The 24755-nt window shown below is 35.4% G+C and overlaps 1 protein-coding gene across 1 annotated transcript in view; it reads left to right on the forward strand.

Moving 5' to 3' along the window:
* Nucleotides 1-24755, forward strand: part of Moxd1 (monooxygenase DBH like 1) — a 79314-nt gene that overhangs the window by 22660 nt on the left and 31899 nt on the right. The window contains exons 3-4 of the mRNA XM_047557751.1: nucleotides 482-649; nucleotides 785-868. Of these exons, the coding sequence (XP_047413707.1) occupies nucleotides 482-649; nucleotides 785-868 (252 nt within the window). The remainder of the gene's footprint in view (nucleotides 1-481; nucleotides 650-784; nucleotides 869-24755) is intronic.

The following is a 24755-nucleotide window of genomic DNA, read 5'->3' on the forward strand; positions in this document are numbered from 1 at the left end:
AAAATTACTGTCAAAGGAAAAATCTTACAGTAATTTTAATTTTCATTCTATTTGGGGTCCCTGCCTTGAAATGTTCCATCATATTAAAGCAGGTTTTAATTTTCCAAAGTTCCTGCTTTATAACAAGAGTATTTGCTTTCTAACGGCTAGCTGCTGCTTTAGAATTTTGGCTTGACATGGATTTACTGTTGTCTTATTCATGAAAAGTGTAATTTGTGAGTCAATTGTCCTTCACTCTGTTTTGGGACACAGATCGTGTATGCTGAGAATGATAATTCTTTCCCAAAAGTAATTTGTCTATTTGGATCCTTAATGACTCAATCAAATTTATGAAATTAATGTCAGAGACCAGGTTGGTAACTCCAGGTGTCTTCTTTCCCCTTCTCTTTATTTTATATTTGGCTTTAAATAGAGTTCCTTAAATCAATTCAGGTAAGGAAAGTGCTTTTATGAGACGTAACATGCCATGTCTGATCACCAGGAGAGCACAGTGAGAGTGATCTGGGCCTACCACCAGGAAGATGTGGGAGAAGCTGGTCCCAAGTACCATGACTCCAATCGAGGCACCAAGAGTCTTCGATTATTGAATCCTGAGACAAACAGCGTGTTGCCTACAACCTTACCATACTTTGACCTAGTAAATCAGGACGTAAGTTTCTTTAGGTTTTATGATCATAAATGAATGGTCTTACTTAATGAGAGTTTTTACAGTGATGTACTGTATTTAGCATGACATGACAACACAATGTGACTCTATGTCTCCCTCCCCTTTTTATTAAGACAGGTCCCCATCCCAAACAAAGGTACAACATATTGGTGCCAAATGTTTAAGATTCCTGTGTTCCAGGAAAAGCATCATGTGATTAAGGTATGTGACTCACTCAGACTAAACTTAATTGGCATAGCTGGAGAAATTGCTATCCTTAAAATGGAAACAGTAAAACATATAGAAGCAATTTTCAATTATATGAAAATTATTTCAATTATATGAAAACAAAGAACTGACTTGGCTAACACACACACTGTTTTCAGATTCTGAAAACTTGGATTGTAATTAGTATTTTGGTTATCTACTAATATTATGTGTCTAAGCTAAAAGTTTAGAGGTGCATTTGAGCCACTCTAGTTGTTTCTTTAGGAAATACTTTTACAAGTAAAATTGCTGGGGTTGCAATTTAAAATAATATATTTACATATAGAATAAATCAAATCCAGGAAGGTTATTTTCCCTGTAGCTACTGTTTGAGACTCTGTTTCACTGAATATACTGAATAGTGTCATAAAAATAATATGTAGCAGTGTTTATTTTTTTAAATAGGAAGAAAATGAAAATAGGGAACTTCTACAGAATTACAAAAATACAAAATTGGACAATATGTAAGTTCAATTTGCCTGTGCCATACAATTCCCTCCTAGCCCTAACGCTCCCCCCCCACAATTTTTACATCTAGTTAGTAAATGAACAAGTATTAAAAAAAATTACAGTTCCTTGGCTCTGTACTAGTAGATGTTGGCAGTGACACAGACACTGAAGATTATGATCTGTTCTCTCAAAGAACTTATTGGGAGATTATGGGAAATATGGCCAAGACACAAGACAGAATGAGATAGAATTAGGTAATGTATACAGAAAGTCAGACTTTGCTGCTTTTCTGTCAGCCCCAGACTATTTAATGAAGCACTGTGGATGCAAGAAATGAGCAAATGTTTACGTTCTGAAATTTTGAGGAGAACATGTGGATTTGAATTGCTGGTCCACTTTTTTATCAAACTGTGTGCTCTCAGGTAAATCATTCTGGGTAATTCTGTAGGCTTGCCTTCATCATCTGTAAAAGGCAGGCAGTCACAATATTCTCCCTACGAACCTCAAACCATTTTAGCAGAGATGGAAACATTGAGCACATTCTACAAAGTGACTTAAATTTGTTACTTTTTAATATATTCATCCAGTTGGACAGATGTGCCTTGTGCTCCCGAGAAGATTCACAACTACACAGAAAGGCAAAAGGAGTGAGTTGAGGGAAAGTTCAAGTTGATATGTAGTCCTAAATATTTGTAGGATAATTTTGCCAAAGGAAGACTTGCCAAGCGTGTGACTGCAGATGAATCTTTTAGCTCTGTGCAAGAAATTATTTTATATCATACATGTGATAGGTGAATGCAAATTCTAATCTTATGTACTTATTATAGTGCCTCAGTCCTTCCCTTATACCAATGAAATGTCTTTCTCTGAAAAGACAACATTATATTTATATATATTCCATGTCAGTAAATGTAATTGTTACTTGGCATAAGGGGCAAATGTAAAACTGTAGGATCAGAAATAGAAACCAGTGTTTCACAAAATAGATCCCTTATTCATTTGTAAGCAAATAGTAATTGAGAGGATGTAAAGAACTTAACCACTTCTTAGTTCTTACCACTATTAATGCAAATAATTGAGTAGAATAAAAAATGACTCTCTAAAGTTAAGAGACACCAATAAATGTTTCTATTCTCTATGTCAGATATTTGCTTGGTACTTCATCTAAGAATTCTTAGCTAGTGTTTCCATCACAAGTGTATCAAAATACTCTGGACCTAGAATTAAGTATTCTTGGAAGCAGATTGCTATTTTCATTAGGCATTTGTATCAAGAGGGATTTTAGTGGCATGAAAGACGTTGGAACTTGCAATGGTTGGGGGTCAACTAAACACCAAAAAGTCTTTTCATTTAGCAAGAGGGCATTGAGGGAGGGACAGCAGGTTGGAGAGGAGCATACTTACCAACTTCTGTCATTGCAGGGACCAGAACTTTTGTGGCCAGAATTTAAAATTTTGGTATTACTTAGGAATACCACTAACAGGATAAATTTTTGATTTTATTTTTAAGCTCTAAAACATCTTAAGGTTCACTGAATATTATGAAATATTTTCCTCAAAAATGAATTTAAATATGATAACATACAAAAACAAGTTCTACTGGGAAACTAAATTCAGACTATTTAGGTTATATAGGTTGTTGTGAGACAGCCTATCCAAAGCCATTTTAATTTACAGCTTATGCCAGGTTACATTGAAATTTTAATAACATTTTGAAGTAAAATTCATAGGTCCAGGTTGTCCCTTAAGAAGTCATCTAATTTCCATTCTCTTGTTCCTAGTAGAGATGATTTCTAATAATTTAGGAAAAGTATATTTTTTTCATAGAATCAAAGACTTGCACATTTTTAAAAGTCATCCAGTGAGGTACTTCTCCTTATTCCTTATTCTATGCTCCACAGATCACTATATCAAAAAGCCTCAGTCCATTTCTGCTACAAAAACTACTTTTACAGAACATTGCTTCTGTATTGTTTTATGTGGCATGTCATTTGCAGTGAGCTTTAAGAATATTGATTAGAGTAGTATTGTGAGAAATCATTTTCACTGTCTGGCCTCTAGTTCAAACAAAGAAATAGTCTATATTTGCAGCTTCAGTGTTGATACTACACATTTCGTTGCTGTAATAATTATAGAACTAAACAGATAAAATATACCAGTAATTCAAGTATGAATGTGTTTAATGGGAATTGCTAAATCTAGAAACATTATATTTTTTATTTCAATTTTAATCATATAAAATTGTTTACTGCTAAAATTATGAAATAATAAGGTCAATAATTTGGTTTTTAGGTCATTTTTTAATTGGTGGATCATGATCGTACATAATAGTGGGCTTTGTTGTGACATATTCATACATGTACATAACATAATTTGGTTAGTTTCATTCCATAGAACTTCCCTGCATCAAATTATCTAAAAAATTACTGAAATTATTTAAAAAATTATCTGTGGGGAAAAAGATGGGATTATAGTAAAAAGTGCTTCCCATTTATTTGTGATTCCAATTTATTGTTTTTTATTTTTTATTTTGTCAATGTGTGTGTATGTGTGTGTGTGTGTGTGTGTGTGTGTGTGTATGTCTGGTCCTAGAAATTGGAAATGGGCACTGTACCACTGAACTACATCCCTAGCCCTTTTTATTTTTTATTTTGAGACAGGGTCTTGCTGAGTCATCCAGGCTGGCCTGGAACTTGTGATCCTCCTACCTTAACCTCCCGAGTTGCTGAGTTTACAAGTGTACATTACCGTGGTTGGCTGTATTTTTGATTCTTGAAAATAATCTTTAAAATTACAATGTGAAGATGTGTGTACTATTAGACAAGAGCATATTACACTTGCAGGTAGATATGGAAATTGTAGAAAAGAAAATTTTTGGTAATTTGTATTAAAACCACCCTTTTGATCTGAGATAATCTCTGTCACACTTGAGACCTGCTCAGCCTATCTCTCCATATGTCAGCAGGACTCTACCTTTCACAGACAGTGACCTAACCCTGAATCTAAAATTTTAATGGAAGGTGATTCTACTCAACCAGTAATGTCATTATTAAGACTAACATTAATACTTGGATATGCTTTGCTGGATTGTGGGCTTATTTAGTTTAACACCTTTTCTTTTAGGGACTTTTATTGACAGGGAATTCTCTTCATGGATAAACCACAACTCCGATGTATCTGTTTAAACATCATGTGCCTTTTTCAATTTAATAAGTGCTTGTTGACAGTCTACTATGTTAAAGAGAAAAGAAGTCTGGCAAAATCACCATCCCTGAGTCCTTTAAGGAGAAAGGTTGACCATTGCTGAGTTCTAAAATAGGATTACCTTTACTAGTAATGTTTTTACTAGTTATATGACCTCTGACAAATTATTTCTCTCTCTCTCTCTGTGTGTCTCAGTTTCCTCATATGGAACTTGGGTAATAATAGTTCCTACCTAACCGGGCTCTTATGAATGCTAAGTAGATCAAATGAGTTTAATATTTGTGAAGCATTTAGAACAGAGGTTGGCACATAGCGTCTATTAAAGAAAATTTTGTATGTCAGTTGCAACACACCATTGCTAATCTGTTGTTCATCTTGGTAAGTTTCTGGGTTGCTGAGGAATCCCAAATCAATTCTTTCTAGACATGGTTAAAAAAACAAAACAAAAACTAGATTGTCAATCATTTTCAGTTAGTGAGGTCACCTTGAAAACATTCTCCTTTGAAGAATATAAAGTTGATGTAAACAAATCACTGTCCTAATGCTTTTCTCCATCAATAGATGCAGGAAGAGAAATGCTAAATGCTTTCTAACTTGCTATTGAACAAAATATCTTTCATAACATGAAATTAGACACACTGCCATTCTCTTCTATTGATGGCATTCATAAATCTCAATGATTTACCTCAGGGAATGTTTCCTAGGACAAGAAAATCTAAGAATAATTAACACTAAGTAGCCACAGAATGTCCTGAAGCCTGAGTAGTACTGTATAGCCGTGAAATAGTTACACAAAATTGATTTCCTATGCTAGGCATATAACATGAACGTTTGGCTTTACATTCTATGTTAGATGGATCTGCTGCTGAGTTTCCCTATTGTGTTGATTTCTTTTTAAGAATAAAAGACACTGTCAAGTGGAAATTTTCATCATTTACACATCTCAGAAATGTCAAGTGTGGTAGAGGGTTTCTATTTCTGAAAATGTGTGAGCTCTCTGGGTTAATTTTAAATTGTGAGAATTTGAGAATTCTCAGTGTCAAACTACATAATTTTACAACTCTCAGAATTGGCTCTTCTCTGAGAATGTATCTCATTCACTTTCCCCCTGAAATGGTATTTCAAAATATATATTAAATGGTGTGGGATTTTTTTCCCCTAATGGAAATAGTGTTTTGATTTGTTCTCAGGATGCATCTTCACAGATTCTGTACTTCAGTTCTCGTTCTTTCTCATGTGTTCATTTCTGTTTTATTTTATCATGTGGAAGACTAGTAGGTGTTTGCTATTACCTGCTGACTGAATTATTGGTTGTGTTTTCTTCAAATCCATTCCAACCTTGTAGAAATTGTTTTGCTCACTGATGTTTCCCTTTTATCTTTTGCTAATTTAGCCATCTTCCCCAAAGGCAAATCTCTGGATCTTTAGATAGATTTAGCAAGTTGAAACAAATTAACTTTTACCATAGGCTTCATGTGAAAATACCTTTGTTTTAAATAAACACTTTTATTTAGGCTTCACATAGAGCTAGGTAATATTTTTTAAATTTTTTATTTGTTCTTTTTAGATATACATGGCAGTAGAATATATTTTGACATATTATGCATTACATGGAGTATAACTTATTCTAATTAGGATCCCATTCTTGTAGTTGTACGTGATGTGGAGTTTCACTGGTCATGTATTCATATATGAACATAGGAAAGTGATGTCTGTTCATTCTGCTGTCTTTCCTATTCCCATACCCTCTCCCCTCTCTTCGTTCCCCTTTGTCTAATCCAGTGAACTTCTACCCCTCACCTCCCCCAATTATGTGTTAATATCCACATAGCAGAAAGAACATTCGACCTTTGGTTTTTTGGCATTGCCTTATTTGTGAAAATACTTTTAAATATTTTGCAACACTGTATGTTAAATTCTTAATGCCAGTGAATTACCATCATACCCATACAAATTTTTCATCGACTGAAAAACTGATGATTCCTGACCTAAATTCTAGAAAAGGTTTTATGAAAACAAAAGAATCACGTTTCAGGAATTTGTGTTATAGAGTTTACAAATGTCAAATAATTTTATAACTTATATGCAAGTATATCTGAAGTTTATATATCTTTTATGCACTAAATAAGAGATAAAAATACTTGGACATTTCCTGTGGTCAAAACTATAACTTTAGATAGAAAAAAAGTTGGAAGGAACACCAAATGGTAATGATTTAACTCAAAGTGTGTACTTTAAAGATTGCTGACTTAGGATGCTCAGTGTTGAAAAGTTCATTCTAGATCCTCTTGGGTTGCATTGACTTCACAGAAACATCAGAGACTGCCTGGCTACATGGGTGTTCTTAACAGTCACTTGGGAGTATGAAGTAATTGAATGCACTTTGAAAGCATGTCTGTTCGTGGAAGTGACTTATTGCTAACTCTGGCACCAATTAGCTTTCTGACCCTGGAGAAAGTACTTAACCTCTCCTGGTCCTCAAATTCCTTCCCTGTAAGATAAAGGGATTGAACCAGATAATCTGAATTGGCTCTTTCTATTTCTAAATACATGTGACTTGATGAAAACAAAAGATGAAATCTGTGCTGGGGTTTGGATGTTGCATGGTCATAGTCCCTTGGCAGATCAGGGTGAAATGCCTCTGAAGCTAAAAGGCCATCTTCAGCTCTTTAGGCATGCATTTCTTAGCATTTACTTTGACACATCTCAAACCTTTCTAGAGCATAACAAAATGTCCCAGAACCCCAGGAGAATCCAGAATGTCTAGAGACATTGGTGATGGCTTGAGCTGCTAACAGAAATACTTGATGTTTAGGAAGATCTGGTCTAGAAACCATTCTTTTTTTTTTTTTTTTTTTTTTTTTTTTTTTTTGTACCAGGGATGAGTCAAATCTCCAGCCCTTTTTTGTATTTTATTTAGAGACAGGATCTCACTGAATTGCTTAGGGCCTTGCTAATTTGCTGAGGCTGGCTTTGAACTCATGATCCTCCTGCCTCAGCTTCCCAAGCCATTGAGATTACAGGTGTGCACCACCATGCCCCGCACTATTCACTTTTTTTATCTTTAAGTACCCATGTCCTTAACTGAGCCTATTACAGATATTTAATGACTATTAAGTTTCTATAATAGCTTCTTAGAACACATAAAGATAATGCAAGTTTAAGAATTCAAATTAAATCAAACTATGAAACCACAAATCTTGACAGTTTCCATATTATCTAGTTGCTGTGGCATAACTTACAGGGTCAGACAGTGTGGTTCAAATCTTGGCTCCACAACTTACCGGTGTGATCCAGGGCAAGCAGTGTAACTCCCTGGAGTTTTAGGTTTCCAACTGTGAACAGGGCCAATAGTTGTACTTATCTCAAAGGTTGGTGACCATAGTCCAGGGAGATATTGCAAAGTGGTTGTGTTGGACCTACACTAGATATCTCAATAAGTAATAGCCATACTACTAATTTACTTTGTTTTTCAAACCTCTTAAATCTTGAAAAATAAGGGTAAAAATGAAGAGTGCCCTGGTGGTAGGAAGACTGTTGAAATAGGTAAACTGCATGATGATGTGTTTTAACGCTGCTTTTCATTAGCTTCATGCCCTGGGGCAAACTAAACTCTCAGAGCTTGTATCTTCACTTACAAAGTAGGAAAAATAATTTTCAGCGAAGATTAAATGAATACAAGTGAAAACACCTGTTGCACAATAGGCTCATAATTGCTTGTTTTCTTCCCTTGAAGGGGATTACAGAGATGGATGACAAACTTCATCTAGTGTTTTCTCATGCTTAGAGTCGGGCTACTCTGAAACCATGGCAGGCAGTAAGTCTCTGTTTTATTCTGAAGAAAAGATTCCTTGGGAATTAGATTTCATAGCTTCCTTCCATTACTCCAAACCAAATGAAATTTAAGCTAATTTCCTCCTGTTCTTGTCTAAGTAGGGATGAAAACCAACTGGCGACTATCCTCTGGGAAATATTCTTTCCCATTCTTAGGTCACCCATTAGCCTTCCATTCTCTGACCTTACGGTAATGCCATTTTCAACAGACAAAAAAGAATATTTGTTTTCCTTAGTCTTTTTTTCTACCACCCTACTCTACCACCAATCTTATATATCTTTTTCAAGTATTCCCAAAGGTTGGTGACTGCATTGAAAATCACTACCTCATTTAATACTAATTATTAGCTATACAAGTGGGTACATAATTTAATAGCACTTTTACTGAAAGAATACTGATATATATGTTGAGTTCTATATGTTAATGGTACAAAAGAGTTTAGAGGAAACAATAAAATATGAATGACTTTTTTACACAAGAGAAGTATGTAGATAACTATTTGCCTATTTTTGCTACTTTAAATACATCATCTCATTAAATGTCCGCAGCCTGTTAGCAGGTGAGTTCCTGCCATTTTACAGATGAACACACTGAGGCGGAGAAATCTTCAGTAACTTATCCAACACTGCACAAATTATATGAAAGAGAGTCAATGCTTGAACACAAGAACTTCCTAGGAAAACTAGTGGAACTTTGAACAGTTTACTACCCGAGGACTTAGGATCTTTTCAACACGTATATATTACAATGAAAAATAATATATAGGAAATCTCTGATAGCTTTTCCAAAAGCTTCTCAGGTCCCAGGCTACTTTTTATTTTTTTGATAGCCTTACTGAGATCTAATCAGTATTCACATATTTAATGTGTACGATTTAATGAGTTTGGACACATGCAAGCACCCATGGTGCCATCGCCAAAACCAAGGTTAATAGTCATATTTATCACCTCCTAGGTTTCCTTGTGCCCCTTTGTTGTTGTTGTTTTTTCTAGTGAACACAACACGAGATCCACCTTCTTAAATTTAAAGTGCACAATACCAATACCATATAGAACCAGGCTACTTTTGAGTCCTAGTGGATCTGTGTATTTTCCCCAGGCTACATGAACAGACCGCACTAGAACCATCCAGAGACTTCAGTTCAAAGATCTGGGGACCTATCAGACTGAGTACTCATGGGTCTGGTGTTTTCACCCTGAGGGGTTGACAACTGGTCAGTAATAACAGATAACACATTTAAGTTTCATTTGTGATTTAGAAAGTCATTATAATTAAGATTAGAGTTAAGATGATTACACTAAAGATTATGCTTATGGGTATAAAAAGGGGCAGAATGTTAGAGACGATGTTAAGGAGAAAGGAGTTAGCAGTAAGTAATTTCAGTGGATAGAAGGTAATGAGCCTGTTAATCTTGTTGGACACATGCTATGGCATAAGGATGGTTGGAAACAAGCCAGCAGCCTCTGTGTGAGCTGAGTCAAAATCCTCCATGGAAATGAAAATAATGGTAATGGGCTGTTTGATTCCCCTTCCCAGTTACAGTCTATAAAAAGTGACTCATGAGAGGAAATGCTCACTATTTCATTTGGTGCTTATGTTTATGGCAAAATGCTTAATGTACCCCAAAACAAGAGGAGACATGCTACTGGGGAGAAAGCTGAAGTGTTAGCATCTTAGAGTGACCTAAAAACAAGCCAGGGGGTGTCCAGGTTCCAAGCCTGCTTTGGTCATTGGTCACCTGAATGTTAATGTGATTGCACCGTGGTGCCTCTCAGGAGATTAAATTTGTGTTAATAACATGACTTAAAGACTGTAAATCTGTAGAACTGAGAAGTTTAAGTGGCTGTTAACCCTCAAAATTCCATGACTTCTTTCACTAAATACTGGCATTGACAAAGCTGGAAATGGATAAAACCAATGTGTGTATATATATATATATATACACACAGCATTCACACTTTTATAAAATATGATTTAGTAAAAAGTCAAGTTCATCTTAAAAATTACAAAAAGAATGCAGGTAATTTTCATGTGTTCCCATAGGATATAATATGGCAATTTTATTTTGATGTCTATTTTTCAATGTAAAAAATTGGTACCTTTCAAAATAGGATGGCATTCATTACCCTTTTAATAGTTTTTTTTATGGCTGGAGCTTTAGTAATTAGAAAAAAATTATATATGCAGTGAGTACTCATTTTAAATAAATAATATATTTGAATCTCAAGTTTAAAAAGCTCATGAATCAGTATAGTTTTTCACACTTTTGTCAAGTTATAAAAGGCTGCACAGTGGTATTTAAAATATCAAGTCTCTCTTGATATGTTTACTTTGAAAGTATTTATGTGTCAAAAATTCAGATTATATATAAGAATTAATAATACATCTATTTTATAAAGAAAAATCTTATACTAACATATCAAAAATATTATAATTGAGTCTTGTTTCATGGAGACATTATTGATTTATATTAGAATGACCCCAATCAGATCTGTAGAGGGGAAGTTCAGGCTTTTGTGATGGATCTGGATGTTGCTATTGTTTGGAGACATTCTCCAAGTGGCCCTGAACCAAGCCCCCTGCTTGAGAACACTGATTTCTATTTATTAGAATTTTCTGGAGACTGCCTTTGTTAAATTATATTTTTTACCACCCAGTAAAATGCCCTTTTTATTAAGTAACATTAATTACCATATTTTGTAGTCATAAACTGTTTTAGTCAACAAATATTAGGAAGCATGAATACACATTGGATATCTAGTATCACAATGCATTATTTTAGTTGCCCACACATGAAGAAGAATTAAGCAGTTTATGGTTCTGACATAGTTTATTCCTTGGCACATTGCACATTTCTTTGTGGAAGTGGAGATGCAAAAACACCAGCTGTTTCCTGAAACCACAGCTGGTTTTCATTACAAAATTTGAACTAATTCAGATATAACGGATACTTTCTTCTATGAAGGAAAAAAGATTTATGTTCTAATGAAATAAATGCATTGCAGCTAACTCTACACTTTGATTCTAATGTAATGGATGCATTTTAGAAATGGTATACTAAAAGTGACCTTGCTGACTTTAACATGCCTTCCATTACCAGTAATGAGAAATCTTTTTATCCCTGGAATCTCACTGAATGACTGAATCTGAAATTTTAATTAATATTTAATTCAATATCAAGAAAAGGAAAGACCATATAAATAACTGTTAATGTGTGTGTATATGCTACTCATGGCCTCTCTGCCTTCGGGTTGGCCTGAGAAAGTCCTGAAAGCATAGAACTGTCATTTTGGTCTATGGAGTGATTTAGAAATCAGCTATGTACTCATTATGCCCAATATATATCTTAAATAGCCAGAAACATCCTTTCACCCTACACCTCTGAATTGCAAAGAAGAATCACAGAGGGTCTACTGAGTGTATGCTTTATACAGCACTCAATGTAATATCTTTTGTCAGATAAAGGCAGTATAAAACAGGCTTTATGGCAATTAAAAATAGGACTCACAGACTAGCAGGGGAGAAAAGATGCATATAAATAATAGAGAACCCCCAAAGTTAGCAGATAAACATATCAAACTGCATGACAGAGGCAGTAAAGGCAAGAAGGAAGGAGAGAGCATTACCGGTTGGGCACAGTCCCAAGCCTTTTGGGAAAAGTGTAAAGAAGTTAGATTTTAGAGTAATGGTGATACAGTTGGGATAAGTAGCAGGCAACCTCTCTGTTTATATACTAGAGGCACCAAAATAAAACTAAATGGTCAGAACCAAAACTGATCAACAGCAGTTGTACATTTTGTGGCTCATCTATCCTCAAAATAAAAACCTCTGAAGAAGGCGACATTATTATCCTCATTTCACAATATTTCCTCTGGGAAACTGAGTCCAGAGAGGTTAAGTAACTTGCCTGTTACTGACAATCCTCCTTTAGTATTCTTTTCCCTGAGGAAGACAGTATAGTCTTTAAAATGCACGTGTATTAGCACTTTTGATGGTTTGGCCTCAGAACGTGACTTTCAGATTTGTGGAAAAGAGCCATCATTGACGAAAACTAGGACTCTTGCTTCATCATTAACATTCTGAAGTTTTACATATTGATCTGGGCGGAAGCTCATTTTGACTCCACATGTGGCAAAGAATAGTTGATGCTATAACCAACATCTGCTTGTACTAGGGCCAAATAGCAGCTGCTGGCTCCACTTTAAATCCATAGTCTAATATGTCGAGTTAGAATGCAGAATCCTGCAGTTCCTTGTTGTCAGGGCAACTGCATTTTTTTGATCAGAAATGCCTTAACCATACCAAAGACCCTAGTGTGAAATACTGAAAGGGACTGCAGATTGTGGCCTTTAATACCTAAATGGTGTCACTGACTTTATCTTGAATGATACCATTGTGTGGCTTTAACAAGTTTTGCTTAGTGTTAAAACCCACAAATTGCATCATACTTTCTCAAATAGAAAGCAAGGCTACCTCTTAATTGCATGCATATGCATGTAATTGTTTAGGTCTTTAAGGTCAGGCTGCAGGCAATTTCTAGGAAGAGGAAGATGGTCTTTCAGTTCTGGTGGAAACAAAGGATCTTCCTTAGAGCCGGGAACTTAAGTGAAGTTTTTCTCATTCTCCATGTCAGTCAAAAATTATGTGACATCTCTGGCTTCTTGTAGGTGAGGTTTGTATCATTTTACTTTTCAGTTTCTTGAAACATCAACCTAAAATGTTCTTGAGATTCATGGCCCAACATTTTAAAAAGTACCGCCTTAAATTCATTCCCTCCAAATGTGTATTTGTTTCTCTTAAGTATTTAAATCTTTCATAGGTCTTCTAAAATCATTCTTATTAATGAGATCGAATATTTTTCTCCATCAGATTTGATTTTAATATGACCTTGAGGTGAGAGTAATCCTTTTGAATGAAAACTGAATACATGTTTCTCATCACAATAATCAGTATCTCAGTCGGTTAGTGAATTTGCTGCCTTTCATTTCCCCTAGCTTTTATGATCTTGGTATCAATCTATACTCATATGTAAAAATGAAACAACTCTTCTCTTTTTTTTTTTTTTTAAGTGCTGGGGATTGAACCCAGGGCCCTGTGCTTGTAAGGCAAGCACTTTACCAACTGAGCTATCTCCCCAGCCCCACAACTCTTCTCTTAACATTACTCTGAAAGTGCTTTAAAAATGTTGAACTTTCAATTTAGTGAGGCCCTAAGCAACATAGCACGACCCTGTCTCAAAATAAAATATATAAGGGCTGGGGATGTTGTCCTAGTGATTAAATGCCCCTTGGTTCAATCCTTGGTACAAAAAAACAAAAAAACAAAACAACAAATAAACAACAACAACCCAAAAACAATGTGGAATTTTAGAAAACAAATACATACAGATTGCTCATTACATACCAGACACTGTGCTTCACTTACTACTTACATCATTTTTCAGATGAGGAAACTGAGGCTTAGAAAAATATGATGTGTTCTCTAAATTTAAAGAGCTAGAGAATGGCAAATGTGGGATAGAGACTCAACCTTACCAGATTCTAATGTCTGAGTTCTTAATTTTTGCTACACATACAGGTGTTAGGAGTACTATGAACTTGAACAGTTGACTTAATTTATACATGCTTAAGTGTGAAGGGCCTTATCTTTCAGGTTTCGTAGGCCTGATTTCAAAAACTTGTTATGCCATTTATCACTTATATGTCCTTAAGTGACTTGCAGAACTTATCTGAATCTTAGTTTCCTCATTGGCAAAATAGATACTATCTATATATCAGATTACTGAGAACCTTATTTGGAAGCAGGTGAAGCATGACAGAAGTAAAGTATTGTCATTTTATTGTAACCTTTATTCCCTCCAGCAGTCTGAACCATCTGTTTGCTGTTTTCAACATTGTACTTCATGGTGGCAGACAGTGAGGTCCAGAGAAGAACCCTGCTTTTTCTCATCCAGTTTAATTGAAACTAGGATTCAAATTCAGGTCATAAATTGCTGTTATCTGTTTTACAATATGAAATATAGAACAATTTCAAGGTAAAAAATGTACTTAAGATTTATACCCCTTTCTACTGTATCATCTTTTAATAATCTATAATTAAAGAAGTTTTAGAGCTTTTGAAAGAGCTCTAAATTACTTCGATGTAATTATCCAATAATTTAGAACGGTTGGAATTTCACTTTGATTTCATTGAGTTGCCTGAGACATTTAAGAGGGAGAAAATTGAGTTATATTTGTTTATATTGAACTGAATTTAATATGATACATAAGTTCTTTTACAACCTGAAATTTATTACTTCCACTATCTTTGCTTTTTATTTCTATGTTCACTTTTGAGATAAAGTTTATTTTTTTTAAAAAAATAGGCTGCCAAATGCACTTATTTGTTATGTAAGTCAAATTCTCATTATAAGGGTTTGTAAAATTCACAAATTAAGTTTACAAGGTAAAAGAACTGAGTTTTTTTAGTGAAAAACAGGAAATGTCAGTACTGTAATATTTTCCACTCCTATAGCAACTAAATTTTTCCACCAGATTGTTGATTCATTCACATTACTTCAAACTATATTTATTCAAAGTAGTAAAAGTTATTTTATGGAATAATTTATTTTTTTCTTCAGTTTAACTTAATAATCATATGGAATTCATAAGTGAAGGGTTGTGTTCCTTGACTGGCCTTTAACAGTCTTGAAAAGAGATCACGACTGTTACACTTTTATCCCTCATTGTCTGGAAGATGACGGGTTTGTTCTGTACTCTGTTTCTCAAGGGAACACTTTATTTTAATATGAGAATACTTCTTGTGTGTACTTGCTTCATTTCCAGTGCAACATATTCTCCTTCAAACAAGTGGAAAAGTGAACAACATATAAAAGAAAAATTAGCGATGTTCCTCTTCTTCCAAATTCTACTTCCCTGAGGTAACCAATGGTAACAGATTCCTTTGTATCTTTCTATAATTTGATGCTGTAGAAAACGTTTACAACATTAATATGTTTATATTAGGTTAATCTCCCATTTTTAAAAAACAAGTTTGTGATTCCTATACATATATAAATTTGTTTTTTTAAATTACCATGCTTATCATTGCAGGTCAAAATATAATAACATTTATTTTAATATGAATATAACTTAATCTTCCATTAAATCAAAATCATAATTTTGCAGCATCTCTATTGGAGTACACTTAAGGTGACTTCATTTTTTTTTCTATCACGAATAATGCTTTGATAATGCTTTGATGTTCTTATAAGCATATCTTCATGTATCAGTAGTTTCTTTCTTTTGGGGGTTGGGGGGGTACCAGGGATTGAACTGGGGGCACTCAACCACTAAGCCACATTCCAAGCCATATTTTGTATTTTATTTAGAGACAAGGTCTCACTGAGTTGCTTAGTGCCTCACTGTTTTGAATTCTCAATCCTCCTGTCTCAGCCTCCCCAAGCCGCCATTGGGATTACAGACTGTCACTGGGCCCGGCTAGTTTCCTTTCTTTAGGATACATTGCTAAATGCATTGAGTCAAGTTATATGTATTTCAAATATTAATGTATTTGTGAGATTTGCTTTCTAAAATTCATACTTAACAATGTGGGAATATTTTCTCATTGTCCTTTAAGCACTGGATAATCTGTCTTTTAAATTTATGCATGGGAGGTTCAGTACATGGTAGAGGACTTGACTAGGACCCTCTGAAGAAGCCTGGAGTTCCCTCCCTGGGCATTTCTCTCCTCTCCCATGTCCTAATGTGTGGACTATAACCTAGGAGGCCTCCCCTAGCTCCCAGCTCTGCGTGCCTGACTCAGGGAGAATGCAGATTCTGCCTGGGTTCCTCCCTCCTGTGCAAGCCTATAAACTCCAGCAGTAAACTGAGCAAAGAGCAGGACTGACCTTGTTTATTTCTCATTTCTCAGAACTCACTCTCCTTCTTTCCCTGATATGCAGTGTCTCAAGACACTGATCAACATCATAACTCATTGAAGAAGTCCAAATTAAAGCCGCAGTGGGATACCACTACACACCTGTAAGAATAACCAAATAACCAAAATTAAATCATTGGTAAGAAGTGAATTGGTATTCTAATACATTGCTTGTGGAACTACAAAATAGTACAGTCTCTTTGAAAAAACTACTTGGCACTTTGGTAAAAATTTAAAAATATACTTACCATATATTCCAGCTATTCTACTCCTGGATTTTTATCCAAGAGTAATGAAGCCTATGTCCACACAAAGACTTGTACCTGAGTTTTCATAACAGCTTCATTTATGATAGTCAAGAAATAGAAACAATCCAAATCTCCATGAATATGTAAAAGGAGTTGGAATATCAACTTCACTTGGAATAATAATATAATGGAATACTTCTTAGTCATTAAAAAAAACTGTTAATACACAGTATGGATTAATCTGAAAATAAGTATGCAGAATGAAGTAAGACAAAATAGAGTACATATGATTTCCACTCCCTCTTTTACTGAGGTGGGAATCTCACTGTATTGCCCAGTCTTATCTGGAACTCAGGTCCCAAACAATCCCCCTGTGTCAGCTCCTGGAGTAGTTGGGACCACAGTCATGCACTGTTGTGTGGAGCTTGATTTCCAGTTTTATTTTTTTTTAAATAAGATTCTAGAAAGTACCTATTATCTATAGTGACATGAAACCATCCAGCAGTTTCCTAGGGCTGAGGATGGAACAGGAAGAGATGACAATGAGGGACTATGAGGAAACTTTGGGGGATAATGGGTATATTCATTATCTCGATTGCGATGATGGTTTATGAGGGTGTCAGAATTTATCAAATTTTACACTGATTTTAAATATGTGCAGTTCAGTGCATGTCAGTCATACATTAATAAAAGTGCTCTCTCTGGAGTCTTTGCTTCTGGTTTTGTTCATCATTTTGATTTAAGTTTTATATGGTTTTCTCTTTTACCTTTGGTAAATCTCTCTTAAATCTCTTGCAAAGTTTGGCAATGTGTTTTAAGGCATGTTTATTGTCAGTTTTGACAATGCAGGTGTTTTCCAAGCCAGGCGTGTCCAGAACATTCTAGTTATCCTTCACTAGGGACTCAAGTTCTAACAGGTGCAACTTCATTTTGCCAGATTCAGGACTTAGAAGACTGATATGCCATGACCTAAGGCACAGAGAAAAGATGATCCAGGTGATGCTTGGGGTCTTGTGAAAGATCTCAGAGAGCATGGATGGTGGGCCAAGAAGTGTATGTTTTGTGAGCTAAGGCAAAGTGGAGTTATCGAGTTTGGCTGGAGGGTGGCGTGATGTGTTGTAGAGATGTTAGCAACAGATAACTAGAGCCTGCAGTTCAGTCATACATATCAGGATAGGGTAAGTGAGAGTAGACGCAAGGGTTGTTGTGGAGGTAGAAGTTGAAAGACTTCTCAACTCATTTGATGTTAGGGGTTAAGTCTTTAATAAAAACCCCAAGGAAGTAATGGTTCCCAGGGGGGAGGAGGCGATGAGTTCCTTCTTTGGAACTATGATCATAACTTGGTTTATCAGATCTTGTTTAGATCTCTTCTTTCATCTGCCAAGAAAAGAGGTTGGCCACATTTCTGAAACTGGAAACTTTCTCTTTGCAGATTGTAAATTATGAAGGTAGACTGAGTGTGGCTTTTATCTGATTGGGAAAAATATAAAATAAATCACTCATGCTTTTTAAGTTTTCTTCCTGAGTGGATCCATTTTTAATATCATTTCTGTGGATACTGAGAATATATAAACTCTGACCAAAAATACTGCAATACTCAATTTTTAAGAGATGGTTGACATGTTTAGAACAGAAAAACCCTGAGTTTATTCCTGAGACTCACCTTGATCCCTGAGTTTGGTGATTCATTTTACCATTTGAGGACCTGGTGGGAACACACAAATGTCCTGGATCCAATAGGGACAAAGATGAACAGCAAAGTAAACATGTATTATTTATTATCATTATTTATTTCTGGGTGATGCTTATGTGAAAGATGTTATATTATTTTCTCTATGTATTAACTTATCACATCAAATGCAAACACACCCAAAGATTAATAAGACATTTGTCTTGTGCTCAAGAAACCTATCTGTATGGGAGAAGCCTTATTAATTGAAATAGCTGGAGGTAGTAGAGCCTGGGATTTGGAAAAGTAAATCATGGATCTGTTTATTAAGAAAAACAAAGATCTGATGGAGTGGGAGTTATCCGTCCTCAGTGGAGACTCACCCACAGACGTGAAGACTGGTGTTGAACGTGGCCATGGTCTGAGACACATTTCAGTTTGTTACTTTCTCTTTTTCATGGAATCATCCTGTATATGAGTGCTTTTTTTTTTAAAGGGGGCCTCATGTTTAAACACAAAGAATAAGAAAAACAGATGAGCCAGAACAACAAAAATCATCCACTTCTATACATATATTTGCCTAACTTTTTTGAAGTGTGAAAGAGTACATTTCTTGGTTGCAGTAATGATAAAGTGCAGATTTACAAAACAGATCAGTCTCTTCCTTCTCTCTCCCTCTCTCTCTCTCTCTCTCTCTCTCTCTCTCTCTCTCTCTCTCTCCCCCCACCCTCCCTGCTTTCCATTCTTAATATTATCCCCTTTCCAATCAGAGGGTAATACGCCACAAAATAAACCAAGTAATTTCTCACAACAGTACTGTAATATTACAGTCCAGCATTATTTCGATCACTATTCTAATTCTTTTTCTGACCACAGCTCCTCCCCCTGCGTCTGCACTTAACCTATATAGATAAGAAAAGTAGGCAAAGAAAAGTCACTCTGAGGCTAGCCATTGAACTCTGGGTGCAAATTCAAGCCTGCTACTTGCTTCACTGTGCCTCAATTTTAATATCAGTCTCAGGGGTATACGAAGATTAAGTGAAATTAAATGTGATGATGTGATAAATTTGTGATGTCCTTGGTACCCATAGATACAAATAATAGTTTTTATTGATATCATAGCACCTGTATTCCGGGTGGACTCATATTTTTACCTGACTCTAGACCTTAAGTCCCTGGACAATTGCACCATGCCCATCTTTGGAGCTTCGGCCGTGGGCGTAGTTTCTGAGAGTGCTTAGTAAATATTTGTTAAATAAATGAATCAAGTCTACACTCAAATCAGAATGGTGAATTGTAACAATGTTCAAAAGATCTATTTTATCCCTGGGACAAATGAACTTTGAATGAGTGACACTGTGTATTATATACTTAATTAACTTAAGGACTGAACAGAGCAGTTCTGCTGTGCTACTTACAGACATTTCATACAAGAAGCCAAAATTCAATGAAGCAAACTATAATTCAAAGTCCTGTATAATTACCAGTTTTAAAGCAACCTTTATTTTGTATATTAGAGGGAAACACTTAACATCAGTTTCTCCTACTTTCATTACTGAATAAAGTAGAATTTATTTTGCAGGCATTTAAAAGAGCAATGAATTCTGGGCCTTTGGATAAAAGCCAACATAAAATTCTTCATGAAGCAATGTTATTAATTTGTATTGTCTACAAGTAGATCTAATCGTTAGGCAATGCCTAAAGGAATAAAAAATGTCTTTGCTGTTATTTCCCTCCTCCTAGAAGAAAAAAAATGATGCCTTATTTATTAAATTTCTCCAGGAAATAAACCTCTTAAATTATGATGAATATGTGCTAAAATGATATACCTTATTTAAAACTGCCAAAATTATTATGACAAATTATATATAAACACAGGTACTAGGAATATCAGGATGTGAACAGTTTTTGTAAAGGAAGTTAGTTTTAAAACATGCGGAATTAAATTGTCATGTTTAAATTTTTTTACATATATAGTAAGTTGAATTGGGCTAAATGAAAAACTAAGGTTTTTGCTTTTTTTTTTCTAATTTGGGACTGTGTTATTTTATCCTTAGAATCATCTGTTGGCAATTAAGTTCTATCCTTTCATGGACAGGATTATTAGGTCTTGAAGTCATAAAAAATAAAATAAAATAAATATACCCTCCCCCCAACAACAACAACACAACAAGAAACATCCCAGTAACTATAACTTCAAAGGAGACCAGAAAGCAGGAAACAATCCAGGAAAATGGAAAATGTTTGATGCAGAACCAAAGCAAGGTCTTGGTGCCTGCTGGGATCCTCCCATCAGGAGCTGTGACTGGTCAGGGGAAGCTGCATGGACTGGCCTCTATCATTTGGGCTGGGAAGCCTTGACAGTGGACTTGGGCAAGAAAACTTAGTTATTTTAAGAACCTAAACCCTCTGCTGTTATGATTGGGTTTTCAGAGAAAATACATGTTATTCCAGAAACCTAACTCCAGATCCATCCTAATTAATTAATACTCTAAATACTTATTATAAATTAGAAGAGGAAATCAACTATGTTTCATTGACTCAATATTAGGGAACTTTAAATTTTTCACTTTTTAACTGATATATAAAACCATAAACATTGTACATGTGATGATTCAAATCATGTAAACCTGTTGAACCTATCTCCTCAAAAATTTATGTTTTTTTTATGGTGGAAACATTCAAAATCCTTTGTAGTTTTTTGAAATATTCAGAACATTATGGTTGTCTGTAGTCACCTTACTGTGCAAGAGCATACTAGAACTTCTTGCTGCTAACTACAACTTAGTATGGGAAAAGGTGGATCAAGGGGAATAAATATTTATGAAAGTATTTGGAGATTTGAATGTAATTATTCATGTTATTGCCTATGATGAATATAAGATAAATGTAATTTTCAAGGAGCTAACAAAAATAGATTATGAATGGGAAATAAGAGAACGGACATTTTACGAATACTTTGTATATACCATAGTTGTGGGATATTCCAGTAACTCGGGCAGCTCTCACGATCACCCCGTAAGTTAGGAAATGAAGACTCATACTGTTGATGGACTCATCACAGGTCCTTCATTTCGTAAGTGATGAAACCAGAATTTAATATAATGTACAATTATTATTGTTCAGTGCAAAATATTCAAATGTAGGAGGTTGTAAAGTGGAAAGCAAAATACCCTAACTTCTACCAATTGAGTTTTACTTTTCACAAACCACTATCAATGTTTTCTTTTTATTATTTTTCTGAAATTTTCTATGCTTATGAAATCACATACCTTTGTGATTATCCTTCTTGTTCTGTGTGTGTGTGTGTGTGTGTACAAATATGTATATATATATATTCTTGTTTTATTTTTAGACTCTGGTAGGATATATAGATACTAGATATTTTGACACATTTTAAAATTTAACAGTACATTTTGAAAAATGCTCCACTTCAGTATGTATAGAGCTATTTTATTTTTATGACCGTGAAGTTGCCCACTATCTGAATTTAATGTAATTTTATCAACAACATTAAATCATTTCCAGTTTCATGCCATTACGTTCTTCCTGGCCAGCATTGCTTACTAAGAGACTTAAAATGTTGCCAACCTGACAGGTGAGCATGTCACTGCTGTTTTCTGTTTTCTATGAACTTTCTGTTCATTTAGTTTGCTCATCAGTTTTTTTCTCTCAAGGGAATTGGCCATGAGTTTAACAAAAATGTTGCAAATAACTTCTCCATTGTTTTGGTAAAGTGATGGTTGTTTATCTTTGCTCAGCTGAGTGTTGTTTCTGATCTTTCTTCTAGTACCTTTAGTTTACTTCTCCAGGATAGGAGGATGAGTCACATCAAAGTTGGCGTTCACATACATTTCATTGCATAGTTCTGTCCCTGACATTCTGTGATGGAAACTAGGTTCCTGTAAGATATTCCTCATTTCTGCCCTTCTCATCCTCCATAACACGTTGGTCCATGTGTGTCTGTCCCGTACAGGACTGGCAAAAATTCAAATGTATTAATACCTTTGACATATTGCTGTATTGAAGAGAGTGTATTAACCAAGATAATAAAAATGAAAGCGAACATTGTTAGAAAAGCTTTCTGAACCATTATTCTGCACTATGAATCACCCAAAATTATGTTATCAATTATATATGAACTGTATGCACATTTGACTCTGTGAATTGCCAGAATTAAATTTAGGTTAACCTAAAAATCAATTCAATTTATTATTTCAAAACCCCTCACACTTATAAAGATGTAAACAACAACAGATCAAAGAATAACTAGCAAGATCTTGTCTTCATGTCATATTTATTTATACACACACAAATAAATAATAAAGGCTATAAAAAGTGTTTTCCATGTAATGGGTTGGCAGCAAATGGTAAAACAGTGAGTTGATATTCTATGGAAAAAAATTTATGTATGGAATAATTGCATTCAATAAAAAAATTATAGATGTGCTACATTGTCTAGAACTGAAAACCGTTTTCGACTAATAATCACTAAAAATTGTATGCCAATTGCTCCTTTAATTTTTATAACAGATTAAAAGTTGATTTGTTATTTCCCTTTGACAAATAAGAAAACTGAGTTTCAGTAAGGTTAAGTAATTTGCCTCGGGTCATAACTATTAAGTGGCAGACTTTGGATTCCAAACCAAATCTTTGGTGTCAGGGCACCACACAGTGCTGCCTCCTGAAAGAAAATCAGAGAAACAAGATCCACGTGAGCCAAAGGAATCAGAGAAACCATCCAGGGAAAGCAAAACCTGGGCTTTCAAAAATGAATAGGATTTAAACAAGTGAGGCTGAACAAGGGGGGATTACTGGATGGGGAAAACAGTGTGAGTGAAATCATGGTGGTAAGAATGGACATGGGTAGAAAAGGAAGGATGGTGGGGCAAGGCGCAGCCAATGAGCATGGGCCCTGAGTGTCAGAAGGCGTGGACTTGATCAGCCACGTGACGGGTGGCGTGGAGCCTCTGAATATTACAGTCTGGCTAACGAGGTGAAGAGTGCAGATTTGGGAACAGGGTCCAGAGTGTTGCCCAGAAGACAAGTAGCTCCTCAACATCCATCTTAGTCTGTTTGTGCTGCCACAAACACACACACACAACTTTATACTAAGTAACTTATAAAGAACAGAAATTTATTTCATGTAAGGGAAGTCCAAGATGAAGTCACAGGCATTATGAAGATCTGGAAGATTGGAGCTCAAAGACTCCAAACATAAAGGAATGACAGGGAGAGGGAAAGGCTAATTTCCCTGGTTTGATCAGTACATGCTATCTGCATGTGTTGAACTGTCACCCTGAATCTCATAAACATGTATAATTAATATGCAATAACAGAATTAAAAATTAAATTTTATTAAAAAATAAAGAGGCATTGGCATTGGTGACTGGTGAGGGCTGCTCTCTGCTTTCAAGATCCTTAACTGGGTAGAGTGGTGCTTGTCTATAATCCCAGGTACTCAGAGGCTAAACTGGGAGGATCACAAGTTCAAGGCCTGCCTGAGCAACAAAGTGAGACCATATCTTAAAATTAAAAATAAATAAAAAGGACTGGGGATGGAACTCAGTGGTAGAGCCCCTCCTGATTCAACTTCCAGTTTAAAAAAGAAAATGATGGACCCTTATTTCTGTGTCCTTATGGCAGAAGGGAGAAGAGAGAAGAGGAAGAGAGCCCTTGTGTGAGGGCTCTAATCCTATCCATAAGGACTTTGTCCTCAGGGTTTAACCACTCCTAAAAGGCCTCACTCTTTAATACTATCACATTGGCAATTAAGTTCAAACATATGAATTTCAGGGGACACATTCAGACCACAGCAACACTGAAGAAGGTAAGTATGGATGAAGGTTGGATGGATAGGAGGTGTGGGCAGATGTGATTGTTGTGACTAGAAAGTAACTTGAAGGAAGCTTAAAGATGAGCAGTAAGAGCTAGAGTGAGTCATATTCTTCCAGTATGTTCTAGATATTCAATGTTCTCTTGAAAAAGATTGGTTTTTTCAAACACATTATAGAACCAGGCTTAGCCATTAGTTATTCTGGGAAATCTGTTTTGTATTTTTTCCCTGACAAGTATGAATGAACAATTTTCCAACTTAATTCAGACTTGGGTAGTGGTCACCTCAGTTTCCGTTGATTGTCTAGAAAGGGGAAGCAACACATAAAGGGTGATTTAAAAAATAATTGTAACTGACTGTTACGGTTTGGATGTGAGGTGTCCCCCAAAAGCTTATGTGTGAAACAATGCAAGAAGATTTGGAGGAGAAATGATTGGGCTATAACCTTAATCTAATTGATGAATTAATCCCTGATGGGATTAACCGAGTGGTAACTGGAGGCAGGTGGGGTGTGGCTGAAGGAAGTGGTTCACTAGGGGTGTGGCTATGGGGTGTGTATTTGTATCTGGCCAATGGAGTCTCTCTCCCTCTCTACTAACTGATCATCATGTGAGTTGCTTCCCTCTGTCACACTTCCTCCATGATGATCTGCCTCACCTTGACCCCGGAAGAATGGAGCCAGCC

The sequence above is a fragment of the Sciurus carolinensis genome, chromosome 7 (assembly GCF_902686445.1).
Source record: "Sciurus carolinensis chromosome 7, mSciCar1.2, whole genome shotgun sequence".
In the NCBI taxonomy this organism is placed as follows: Eukaryota; Metazoa; Chordata; class Mammalia; order Rodentia; family Sciuridae; genus Sciurus; species Sciurus carolinensis.